This window comes from Pseudomyrmex gracilis, unplaced genomic scaffold (genome assembly GCF_002006095.1).
Source record: "Pseudomyrmex gracilis isolate BER0280 unplaced genomic scaffold, ASM200609v1 scaffold_50, whole genome shotgun sequence".
NCBI lineage: Eukaryota > Metazoa > Arthropoda > Insecta > Hymenoptera > Formicidae > Pseudomyrmex > Pseudomyrmex gracilis.
The window spans coordinates 1-13,951 of record NW_018020634.1 but is presented as its reverse complement, the minus strand read 5'-3'; the positions used below and the strand labels follow the sequence as shown (position 1 = coordinate 13,951).

General features: G+C 39.4%; 1 protein-coding gene across 1 annotated transcript; it reads left to right on the top strand.

Annotated features, from left to right (window-relative positions):
• Positions 1-888: 888 nt before the first annotated feature.
• On the top strand, positions 889-11,171 carry LOC109853513 (fatty acid synthase-like). Its single transcript, XM_020425723.1, has 19 exons — positions 889-1,233; positions 1,298-1,548; positions 1,650-1,881; positions 1,996-2,414; positions 2,578-2,868; positions 2,986-3,193; positions 3,268-3,431; positions 3,639-3,956; positions 4,080-4,588; positions 4,781-5,082; positions 5,240-5,653; positions 5,801-6,867; positions 7,363-7,598; positions 7,718-8,408; positions 8,483-9,311; positions 9,405-9,868; positions 9,985-10,260; positions 10,486-10,737; positions 10,863-11,171. The coding sequence occupies exons 1-19, from the start codon at positions 1,026-1,028 to the stop codon at positions 10,956-10,958; spliced, it is 7,227 nt and encodes a 2,408-aa protein (XP_020281312.1). The 5' UTR covers positions 889-1,025; the 3' UTR covers positions 10,959-11,171.
• Positions 11,172-13,951: the final 2,780 nt, after the last annotated feature.

Here is a 13,951-nt window from a genome sequence, read left to right as displayed (position 1 = left end):
GTTATTAGTAATAATCAACTCGCTCTACCGCGCTTAAAGAAGTTTCACTTTAATACATATATATATATATATATATATATATATATATATATCGAAAGTAACTAAATAAAAAGTAAATAAATGTTTTTTGAAAAGAATGTTCTTTGCAAGTTTATATTGGTTAAATTAATTAATTATTATCACATTGTATATACTCATTATTTTTATCATTTTCTGTCTTAAATATATACTCGTTATTTTACAAACGTCTGAATAAATAAATATGTTGTAGTATAAACTTAATGCTTCGAGAAAGACGTATGTTTATTGAAAAAGTAACCACTAAGTAGCTGCAATAATATTATAGCGACGTGTACATATACGTGTTAATATATTCGAAGTGACAGCCGTGCCAGAGTTTTTACATGAAATAGTTTTTATTTTAAATAAATTTTTTTCTTTTGTACTATTTATACAATATTTTTATTATATATTTATATAAGTCAAATAACCATATAACTCTATGTATTTTAATAAATAATATATGATATAACAATTTCACGCAGATTTTTTTTCAAGTACGTAAATGTAACGTAGTAAAATTTATAAAATAAAATTTTATAAATATATTTAAAAATTAATTTTATATAAATTAATATCTATAACGTATTTTTATGTCAGTAAACGTTTTATCTTAACGTTGTTTGAGTAAATATTTTAACTCGCAAGAAACTCGTTTTTTTAGTTGGAAATCAGTTAGTTATTAAATATGTCTTATTTGAGGAAAAAGAACGTAAGTGTATCATTAAATATACAATTTCCTTTATTATGTTTTCACGGTCATCACAGCAGTAATAAAATTCAAATGCGTATCAGAATGCATTGATATATAAAGTTGTTGTTTCTTTATTGTTTAGTCACTTTGTACTTGCAGATCAAGACACATTGGTTAAAGACACTCTGTTGTAGATAGTACGAATAAAAAATTGCACATCCTGCAAGTATACAACAAGTAGAACATATTTATAAAATATATATTATTTTTTATGAAAATTCTACTGTCACAGTTGCAATACAAATCAATTATGATCAATGAAAATAAATATGAATTGTGCGCCGATATTGATTCCGAAGAAATTGTTATCTCTGGCATTGCTGGTAGCTTTCCAGGCTCGGACAATATAAAACAGTTACGAGAACATTTATTTAACAACGTCGATCTTGTTACGGACAAGCATGGCCGATGGAAAATAGGTAAATTAATGTTTATTCTTATACAAATCGGTATCACACAATGCTATTGTATCATCTGTTATAGAACATCCGGACTTACCAAAACGTCTAGGAGCAATTAATAATTTAAATAAATTCGACGCGGAATTTTTTGACATATGTGATAGTTACGCGCATACACTCGATCCATCAATAAGAATATTATTAGAGCGTACTTACGAAGCAATTGTCGATGCAGGGATGAATCCGAAGCAATTACAAGGAAGAAATATTGCTACGATCGTGGCAACATCTTTCATTGAGTCACAAAATGAATTTACACACCGGGACTTCCAGGTAGAAAATATACATTTGCAACGATCGATTAATGTAACAGTTAATACACATTTGTATTCATAGGTATCTGACAATAATACTGTAAACTATTTTACATTTAGAACAACGGTATGAATTTTCTTGGCTGTAACAAAGCTACATTGCCAAATTTAATTTCCTACTGGCTAAATCTGAAAGGACCATCTTACGTAGTCGATACGGCGTGCAGCGCTAGTCTTTACGCTGTAGCACTCGCTTATCACACCATCATATCTGGCATATGCGAGGAAGCTATTGTTGCTGCTGGAAACTTGTGCATGCATTCAAAACTGATTATGCAATTTTGTCGTCTTGGTAAAGTATCGTAAAAAAAATTATTTATTTTTTCAATATACATTTGTAGAAAAAGCGCGCAGATATATATTCTAAAAATGCATTTTCTCATACATATAATACGTTTGATCTCAGGTGTTTTATCACCAACGGGTTATTGCAGACCTTTTGATGTAAATGCAAACGGTTACACTCGTAGCGAGACTGTATCGGTAATATATCTTCAAAAAGCGAAAAATGCAAAAAGAATTTACGCTTTGTGCAAACATGTTAAACTGAACAGCGACGGATACAAAGACGAAGGAATAACATTTCCATCGGAACACTTGCAAACACGTTTATTAACCGAGTTTTATGAAGAGTGCGGCATGTCGCCAACTAATGTGGACTACATTGAAACGCACGGTACCGCCACGAAAGCTGGCGATCCACCGGAAATCAATGCTATCACTAATGTTTTCTGCAAAGAAAGAAAGACCCCGTTGTTGATTGGTTCCATAAAATCCAATGTTGGTCACGCGGAAGCAGCCAGCGGTATGAGTCAGATCGCTAAGGTAGAGAAACAAAGTTATTTTATGTACAATATTAGAAAAAGTTTTGCGAAGAGAAGAGAAAAAGAAAAAAAAAGAAATCAATTTAAATTACATCAACAAACAAATTAATTTTCTACAAAATTTTGAGACTTGTACATATGCTGTTATATACATACTTTTGAAGGCAATAATCGCAATGGAAACCGGCATTATTCCTCCAATGATCTTTACATCACCACGAAAGGACATACAATCTCTTGTAAATGGAACTATACGCATTGTAACGGAACCAACGCATCTTATTAACGGTTACATAGCCGTAAACTCGTTCGGATTCGGAGGAGCCAACGCGCATTTGTTATTAAAATGGAATCCCAAAAGAAAGATCAATAACGGTGCACCAAATGACGACTTGCCAAGACTCGTTACCGTATCTGGACGCACCGAAGAATCAGTGAAATCGTTTTTAAAGGACGTAAGTTTGACACATGAAGCGTTAACGTTCCGTCCAATCAAACGGAAGTTGCGTACATACGTACACTCTCATAAATTAAAATCTATACCAAATATTTGTTTCAAAAATTGCTCACAGATCGCAAATTATCCGTTAGACGTGGAATATATTCGTCTGCTACACGACATTCACGCTTACAATATAGACGGTCATCCGTGGAGAGGATATATCGTACTGGATAAGACGCAACAACACAATTCCACAAAAGAAATTCAGGCTTGTAGTAACGATAAAAGACCTATTTGGTTTATATTTTCCGGAGTGGACTCGCAATCGTTCGAACTAGGTACTACTCGCGCGCGACTTTGCTCAATGAACGTAATACAATTATAATCTGACGTTGCAAACTTTAACACGTAGGTCAACATTTACTAAAATTTCCCGTCTTTGCACGTAGTATGAAAATATGCAACAATATTTTGAAACAATATAACATAAGCGTAACAGACATTATGACAACGATAGACGAAAAGATGGAAAACAAAAGTCTCGCGAACACATTGATCGGTATCGTTGCATTTCAGGTAAATTATTATTATCGTTATTTCGCCAAGCTGTACGATCAGTTATCATTTGCTTTTTTTTACATGTATTACAAGATGTAAAATATAATATAAAATATATACATATAATCCAAAGTATACATATTATATGCATACAATATACATAAACGATACAAAGATACTAATATAAATGTAAAGTATACATATGTACATACATAATTGGTGCAGATCGGATTGGTAGATCTCCTAACATCTTTGGGAATTATTCCGGATAACATGATTGGATATTCCGTCGGAGAACTCGGATGTGCATACGCGGATAAGTGCCTCACTATCGAACAAACTATTCTATCAGCGTACTCGATTGCTTTGGCATGTGTCAAAAGCAACGCGCCTCGTGGATCTACGGCTACCGTCAATCTCGATTACAAAACTCTCAAAAATATATGTCCACCAGATATTGAAATCACACGCCGCAATAATGGAAAAAGCAACGTTATAAGCGGACCCACGGAACGTATGCGTGCGTTTACGAGAAAGTTACGGGTGCGTTAATTGGTGACACTCGCTGTTACAACAAAATGAGATTTACCGAGATTTTTAACAGCGTATAAAAAGTAATTTAACATATTAAACTTAAACGTTGGTCGGTTATTTCTGTTTCATTAGGCTAGTAACACGCATGTGCAAGAAATATCCCACAACAATATACTTTACCACAGTCGTTATCTCGCGTCCATCAAAGATAAACTTTTAAGGGACTTGAGTCTACTGATATCACAACCTCCCAAAAGAAGCCCAAAATGGATCAGCACATCCGTACCCTGTACCGAATGGTCCACTTCAGCAGCACAATTGTGCTCCGCTGACTATTTCACGAACAATATACTGTCCACTGTTCTTTTCGAACAAACAACGCACATAATTCCAAATAACGCCGTGACCATCGAAATTTCACCAATCAGCGTTTTGCAGAACATCTTGAAAGAATCTCTGCATCCACAAGTGACTAACATCGCGCTCACTCAGTGCGCAACAAACAAAAATCCAGTCACCGCAATGCTGCGGGGAATTGGAAAAGTTTACAACTGCGGTTTGCAACCACAAATTGCTGCTTTGTATCCTCCTGTAAAATATCCAGTCAGCCGTGGGACCCCGCACATCTCTCCATCTATCAAGTACGAACATTCGCTCAAATATACGAACGAGATATCGAATTTTTGTCTATATATAAAAAACTTTTTTCTCAGAAACATGTTTCTATTAGAGGTTGCACAGAGAGTTAGCTTTTTGTTATTTATAAAATAAATTTATTTTTTATTACACGTAGGTTATATATTACTCGCATAAACGCAAGAGTGTTAATTTAGATGGGATCACTCCAAAGATTGGCTCGTATCGCACGAAGTATCGGAACGTATTAAAACCAGAGAAAGACTCGTCGACGTACAGCTTACGGACGAGGACTACGAATATATGACAGGTCATGTAATAGACGGAAGAAACTTGTTCCCAGCTATGGGTTACATCGCGCTCGTATGGGAAACTATCGGAAAAATCAAAGGAGAATTATATTCAACTTTACCAGTGGTGTTTCGAAACTTGAAATTCGTTCGCGCTACTCATATATCCAAAACTGATGTTGTACAATTGACGATTAGCATACACGAAGGTATTTTATTATCATTCTTCTCTTCACAGACTTTTCGAAACAAGTTGAACAAAAGATCGAACGATACAAATAGACAATCGATCAATTTTTAACAACATTAAAGAAGAAAAATTACACAACAGACATTTTTTTTGTTTGATTTTACAAACTATCGTAGGAAGCGGAAGGTTCGAAGTGTGCGAAAGAGACAATATCGTTGCAACGGGTGAGGTGTCCACCGACGAAGTAGATCTCAAACGAGAAACCGCACCTGATGCATCCGATTTATTACCGGATGACAACGAGGAAGAACACATGAACGCTCGGGATATTTACAAGGAATTAAAGTTACGCGGATATCAATACAGCGATGGATTTCGTGGATTAAAAAGCGCATCGGTCACGGGTAGCAAAGGACACGTCGCTTGGATAAGTAATTGGGTCACGTTTATGGACACGTTGCTGCAACTGCACATACTCGGGAAAGATACCAAAAGTCTGTACGTTCCTACGAATATTCGAAAATTGGTAATCGATCCGACTCTTCACAACGCAAAATTACAAAACTGCACGACGGAAAACCTAATCAAACGTAAGTCTTTTATTTGAGAAAAGAAAACAAAAGTTTATTTCGCACATTATTATTACAAAAGAAATTCAAAGATACGTTACGAGCACACGTGTACGTGAGAATTGCGCGAGGTTCGAAACAGTTTATTCAAAATATAATTTCTTTCAGTATTGCCAGTACGTGTATACAAAAACTTGGATCTCATAGTGTCCGGCGGTGTAAAGATTTGGGGTGCGAAAGCTACTTCGATCGCTCGCAGAAAACCAAACGCAGATCCCGTTATCGAGGAACACAGATTCGTAGCGCATCACGATCGGGAAAAGATTCCTTTGCACGAAGCGGTACGAATATCAACGCAAATCGCACTGGAGGATCATCAGATTACGAAAGTGAAGGTAATCGAACTGGTGGAAGATACAGATATCGTAAGCACGGAAGAATTGGCAACTTTAGCGACACTCGAAGCTTGCAACAATTTGCCGTTAGTACAAGCAACTATTACTCTAATGACATCGCCGACCGACCGATTCAACACATCAGATTTGCCACCGAACGTAACAGTTGCGGATTCACAAAAATACACAGACAACAACGTCTCAATGATCACCGGGTTTAATCTTTTATCGAAGCGGCACTCACTGGAACAACTTTTACCTTTTCTCAGAGAAGGTGGTTATTTGTTATCGCGGGAGAAATACGACGCGACAGAAGTAACGGGATCGCATCGTACTTCTCACGCATCGTTAACCAACGAACGCAACGACAATCTCGCAAAACAATTTGGATTAAATATTATTCTCGAAAAGCGCACCGACAAGGAAACGATTACGCTTCTGAAGAAACGAGTTCCGATCAAAGAAACAACTGTTGTTCACGTTACCAACGATAACTTTGAATGGCTGGAAAAATTGAAGTCACTTGTTGCAGATCAAAAGAAAACATTTGATCACAACAACAGAATCGTAGTTGTCAGCGAAGGCGATTTCGAGTGCGGTTTACTGGGCTTTGTCAATTGCTTGAGAAAAGAACCCGGTGGCGAGTTGGTCAGAAGTGTGCTTATTCAAGACGAGACTGCTCCAAAATTTTCTCCGCAAGATCCCTTCTACGCGCAACAGTTGCAGAAAGATTTGACAGTCAATATTTTACGACCCAACAAGACTTGGGGTTCTTACCGGCATTTCGATTTGACAGCTCCGGAACCCGCACTTGTTCCCGCTGCTTACGTTTGTCAAACGGTGATATCACTCGATTATATTTTTACACACGCAGTCTGTGTTCCACAAGAAAGTTAATACGTCGAGAATACACAATACTTTGAGAAGAAAAAAACTGTAATATACATCAAAGTAGATCTCTCGAAAAGACGGTAGTGTCGTTTCTCTACTGTCAATTAGAGTTAAATGCTTGGCGTCACATTTGTACAGATAACATTGACATTCTTAAAAAAAATTTCATCCGTAAATATATTACGTTGTCTCAATCTTTATACAATCTTTTTTTTTCACAAACTCACGGCAGTCATTTCACAACATGTTTTTCCGTGAAAATCGTTCTCAAAACAACTTTCCAACTTGATACAGCGACCGATGCCACTCACATTCAGTCAACCGTCTCAAATTGTATCACCTTTTTTGCGGAACAAACTGTAAATTCGCTGTTTAAATTTCTTTGTATTACACATACCTTTCGTACTCGTGACAATTTAATATCTCTCTTTCTCTTACATATAGGTTCTCGGCGACCTAAATACATTTTGTTGGGTGGAGAACGATACATGTGACAATTTTCATCGCGACGATTCGATACGCGTGGTTTATTCATCCATCAATTTTAAAGATGTAATGCTGGCGACGGGAAAATTAACTTCTTGGGAAAACGAAAAGCGATTCGAGAGCGCGAGTCTCGGACTGGAATACGTAGGATTCGATACCAAAGGACGACGAGTAATGGGAATGCGCGACAATAAGTATATACATATAGTTCAAGAAACATACATCTTTACTCACGAAAACGACAAGATGTACAATTATTTTTAGTTTTTTATACAGACACGTATATATACACAAGTAAGTTTTGTACTCGCAGGTGCATCGCTAATATCGTTGCAAAAGGTGAATTTCAATGGGTCATACCAGATACTTGGACGTTCGAAGAAGCGGCTACGGTTCCTTGCGTATACAGNACGTCGTATTACGCTTTATATATAAAAGGAAAAATGAAAAAAGGCGACAAGGTACTCGTACACTCTGGTTCCGGTGGTGTTGGACAGTCGGCGATTCATCTCGCCCTACACGAAGAATGCGAAGTGTTCACCACAGTAGGTACCGCTGAAAAACGACGGTTTATCCGAGAAATGTTTCCGGCTATTCCCGACGATCACATCGGAAATTCGCGCGACATCAGTTTCGAGAAAATGGTTATGAAGCAGACCAACGGTCGCGGTGTCGACATAGTACTGAATTCATTGGCAGAGGAGAAACTCGTCGCGTCTACTCGTTGCTTAGCGCAAAACGGTCGTTTCCTGGAAATAGGAAAGTTCGACTACGTGTCGAACAACTCTTTAGATCCGTCGTTGTTTAACAAAGGAATCTCTTTTTACGGTGTTTTTCTGGATTCAATGTTTGCAAAAGAACACAGACACAAGGCTCAGTTATTGAGATTAATGGCTGACGGTCTCAAGAACGATGTTATCAAACCTATAAAAGCTAAAGTTTTCCAACAAACAGAAATCGAAGAGGCTTTTAGATACATGGCGAGTGGAAAGCACATAGGAAAGGTACGCACAAACACAACACAAATATATGTTTGCAAATCAAATCGAATTCTCCAATTCCAATCAAACGTTTGCAGATAATTTTAAATATTCAAGAGGCAGACAAATGTCACGCGCCGATTATCGCGCATCGTCGTTACTACTGTCGCAGCGATAGAACTTACATCGTACTAGGTGGTTTAGGTGGCTTTGGATTGGAACTGACCGAGTGGCTGATATCTCGGGGTGCAAAAAATGTCACGCTGATTTCAAGAAGCGGTATAAAAAACGGTTATCAACGGCTAAAGGTTTCGATATGGAGATCCTACGGCGTAAACGTGACGATCGTCAAAGATCGCAACATCGCCAATTCCACAGACTGCGAGCATCTTCTGCTACGCGCGGAAAATGAAGCACCCGTGGATGCTATATTCAATCTCGCTGTTGTTTTGAAAGACAACGTTCTGAACAATCAGACTACGGAGAGTTTCGTAGAATCTTTCAGAGCTAAGGTTTGGCCAACTCAAATATTAGACAAACTGTCGAGAAAGATCTGTCCCAAACTCCGACACTTTGTCGCGTTCTCTTCGGTTTCCTGCGGCAGAGGAAACGCCGGCCAAACCAATTACGGTATGGCTAATTCCGTGATGGAAAGGATATGCGAAACGAGAGTAAAGGATGGATTTCCCGGTTTAGCGATACAGTGGGGAGCTATAGGTGACGTAGGTCTCGTTGCCGACATGCAAGAGGACGACAAAGAATTGATTATCAGCGGCACCTTGCAGCAAAAGATATCCTCTTGCCTGAACGAACTCGAAAAATTTTTACTTCAGAATCGGCCGATCGTAAGCAGCATGGTGGTGGCTGAGAAGAAACAAGGATCAACTGGACTCACCGATATAGCGCACACAGTTGCCAGTATCATGGGTAAGAATACACACTGTTTATCTCTCTCTTTCTCTCTCTTTTTACAAGCGTATTTTTGGCAAAGTTTGACGAGTTTCTATTCCATGTACCAAGATATAAAAGACATAAAAGGAATAAGTCAGCACACATCTCTGGCCGAGCTCGGGATGGACTCTATGATGGCGGTGGAGATCAGGCAAATTTTGGAACGCATCTTCGACGTGTACCTTTCCCCGCAAGAGATACGAACTATCACTTTTGCAAAACTTTTCGAAATGTCCAACACAGAGACCAACCTAACCGCTGATACATCCGATAGAAGCGAGCGGAACAACTCACTCATGTTCAATATCGTGCAAAACGAAGATTTCATCTCTGAAATCTCGACAGATTTCTCGATCGAAAACGAAAAAAGCGCTAGTCAAGTTTTTCTCATACCAGGAATCGACGGTTGCGGAACTATATTCAATCACTTGAAGTCGCATATTAAATTTTCCGCCACAACTCTGCATTACAACACAGGTGCTATTTCTACCGGGAATAATTTGTCGGAAATGGTTGATCAGATTCTTGAACAGGTACGCCGCGACATAATTTCTTTTTTCTACGTACGACGTTTATATTTCGCAAGTGTCTATTAATCTCGAGGAATACTTTTTTTTTTTTTTTTATCTTTTCCGAATACGTGCGGCAGGCTATATTAACAAGATTACGAGACAAGAAAGAGTTTGCGATGGTTGGATATTCCTTTGGATCTATTCTCGCGATAGAACTCGCAAGACGACTGGAAAATATAGGCTTTGAAGGTCGAATTGTTCTGATAGATGGCTCACCCGATCAAATAACGTTGATAAACAAGCGTTACATAACATTCTCATCCGAATCCGCGGAGGACAACAACGAAACGGAAATGCAGATTTCTGTTTTGAATATGTTTTCGAAAGTTTACAAAATTGAAACAAGCGAAAAGGTATTTTCTTCTTTGCTTACGTTAACGCAATGTATCATACAAATTCAATCGCACGCACTAGTGCGAACTGAGTACGTCCTCTTCCAGTGCGTAGTAAAGTACTAACACTGAAATATTCCACTACACATTGAAAGAAAACACTCAGTGCGAACTAGCGCATCCAATCGCGAATTCGTCGATATATATCGAGCATTATGTACTTAAATCTCGCAACGTCGCGCACAGGACTCGATGACATTGGAGAAGTGTAAAACCGACGAAGAAAGATTCAACACTTTTGCAAAATACTTTACGGCACAAAACTCAACGCTCTCGTTAGCAAATTTAAAGATATTGTACACGACAATATACAAACATTTAGTCATCATAAAGAAGTACGAAGTTTCCACCGTACCGCGTATCAAATCTCCAGTAATATTATTAAAACCTACAATTCCTTCGGCACCCGAAGCCGAAGAAGATTACGGTTTGCACAAGGTATTTCTCGAAAGTTGATTTCAATTTACGATTTACGATTTATATTATATGAGAATTGTCAATATTATATCAGAATAGAGATAAGAAAACAACGGTTTTTGTTTTATTTTTTGAATCTCTTGCAGATAACATCCGATGTGACGGTACAGTACGTCGAGGGAAGCCACATAACAATTTTAAAAAATTCCAAAGTAATTGCCGCAATCAATAAAGAAATATAGAAAAGAAAAAAAGATTGTGCAACAACGGACAAGAAATTGAGTTTTAGCAACAAACATAAAGCAACAGTCAAACAATACGTAAAGTAATAACACAAATGAATACAATGTAATTTTTGAAACATCGTTTGAATATCGATAAATAACATTGTCACAATGTTTGTCAAATACCAAATAAATCTAATGATCTGCGTTTGATCGAAGTGTTGAACACGAGTGCGCTATGTTTCTAATTATTTTTTTTTGTTTTGTTTTGGTGAAGAAACAATGGGAATTACGAAATGGGCAATTCCACTTTCGCACTGTCTACTGCTTTCCTATTCGTCAAAGAAAGACGTGTGTTAAAAACGCGAAATATACTGCCTACACCCATTGTAGACGACTCTTTAGAGGCTGATAAAACAGCAAAATAGACTCGAGTTCATGTTTTGGGGAGGGGGTGGAGCTCCCCCGTCAACACACGCTAAAAAAAAGAACGCCAAAAAAAAAACCTAAACCTAAACCACGCAATTACCCATAGAATTACTCCTAATCCAGAAATTAGTACCTAACCTAACAAATGCGTTGAACACCAGTGCGGCTTCGGTGTCCCGGTGTGGCACCGGGAGGCTGGGGTGGGCCGGGCGGCCGCCCCGCTGGCTTCTGTCCAGCGTTTCGTGGGAGGCCGGGTGGTGCGGGCCTATAGGACTGCGGCCCTGGAGTCCGTTCGCGTGCTCGCGCGAATTCCACCTGTCGACCTGCTGGCCGACGCGTACGCGGAGGTGTACGAAGCCAGGCAGGAAGCTCTGAGTAGGGCGCGTGCAGCCGGCCGGGACCTGAACCCGGAAGAGGTCCGGCAGGCCCGGTTAAGAGCGCACGACGGCATGGTGCTGCGGTGGCAGCACCGATTGGAAGACCCATTCCTTCCAGGACGGAGGGTCCGGGAGGCGGTGGGTCCGGTCCTAAAGGACTGGGTGAGTCGCCCGGGCGTCTGGATGACCTTCCGGTCAACCCAGATCGTCACGGGCCACGGAGTATTCGGTGCATTCCTGCACCGAATAGGAAGGGCGGGCACCCCGGAGTGTGAGCACTGCGGAGTCGCGGTCGACACTGCGGCTCACACTCTCGAGGAGTGCACCGCGTGAAACGAGGAGAGGGCTTGCCCACTGCGAGAAGGTGCAGCTAGTCAAGGAAAACGCGGAGCGCCTGCGTCAAAGCCAAACTCTGGCCCGGGTTAGAACAGGGGATTGAAGAATCCCTGCTTCTTACGCAGAGGGAGCGGGACTCCCTCTCGCCCCCCCCTGTCTTGTTGGGATGTCACTAAGAATACCCCACAACGGGTGAGGGCGAGGGGAGTCAGGGTTCGCAGTCCGGAAAAGTGAGGGCTTTTCTCGGACATTGCACGCGACCGTAGAAACCGGCAGGAGGGGATAGGCTCCCTTCTGTCATAGGGGAAGTGCGGTGCCGCACCAAGGCACCCAGGAGCGGAAGAGAGGACCAAGACGTATAGCCCTCCGGCTTTCCAGGCCCTCTCCTTATGCTCAAGACTAGCCTCAAGGGGTTTTAGTGGGTACGCCTCTTTGGTAAGTCCCACATAACCCCGACCTGCCCTTACAGGTCGGGGTATCCATAAAGGATTTCCCCTTGTCAAAAAAAAAAAAAAAATGTCGCACTGATTTTAAAAAAACCCATCACCTACCCTAAAAGTCTACTCACGTGCGCTGGCCACTTACCGCGACGACACCACTCTGAAACAAAATAGAAGTCTATCATTAGATTAAGAACTTTGAAGAAAATTGGGTGTACTGGGCCTAAACACACTACCAAGGGCACCCGAAAAAGACATTCCCAAAAGTTTAAATAAGTTAGGGCCTAACCTAACCTAATCTGAGTTAGATCCTAACCAAGTATTAGTACCTAACCTAATCTGGGTTAGATCCTAACCAAGTATTAGTACCTAACAGATAAATAGAGAGCTAGTCTAAGTTAGCCAAAATATTTTTTTTTAAATACTGAGCCTACACACACGACAAAAGGCACCCGAAAGTCATTCACAAAAATTTAAATGAGTTAAGCACTAACCTAACCAAATCTGGTTAGATCCTAACCAAGTATTAGTACCTAACCGATTAGTAGAGAGCTAGTCTTAGTCAAAATATTTTTTTTAAATACTGAGCCTACACACACTACCAAAGGCACCCGAAAAAGTCATTCACAAAAATTTAAATGAGTTAGGCACTAACCTAACCAAATCTGGTTAGATCCTAACCAAGTATTAGTACCTAACCGATTAGTAGAGCTAGTCTAAGGTAGCCAAAATATTTTTTTTTTTAAATAGTATGTAAGTATAGTAATACTAATATCTAAAATAACNNGCTAGTCAAAAATTTTGTGAAAACTGGACAGGCCAAGTTGTAGAGGACGTTGAAATGAACAACTAATAATAAGACATGGGTGCGCAAATGTACGTAGCGTAAGCGAAACGAGATAGAAAATTTGTGTGGTTTTTGGTTTTTTTTTCAATAAAAGTTGTATTTTGGAACGAAAAATTTAGAAACTTTGCACACTTGTACTATTCAACAAACTGAACAAACGGGCACCCTAAGATTTGCTTACTTCCGCTTATTAGATATATTATACTTAAATACTTTTGTATGTAATATATGTAATATTACAAACAGAAATATACCTTCGCGCCAGCATTTTATCGCCCGAACCGGCTCCTCCGGTACTGCGAACACTGCCATCAACGTCACCAAAAGTCCACAGGAATATTGTCCGGATTGTCTTCCGTGGCACTTGATCACTTTCACACGCACACACACGCGCGATTAAGTGAATTTCTTTCACACTTTCTTCAAAAGTTGCTTTAGATAACGGTAGACGTCAATTCACGATGAAAAATTTCACGTATATCTAACTATTACCTCGCTGTTTCAAGATTAGTTTTTTTTTTGTAAAATAAAGTACGTTAAATATATAAAACGATGTATTACGATTACAAGTAACTCACATTT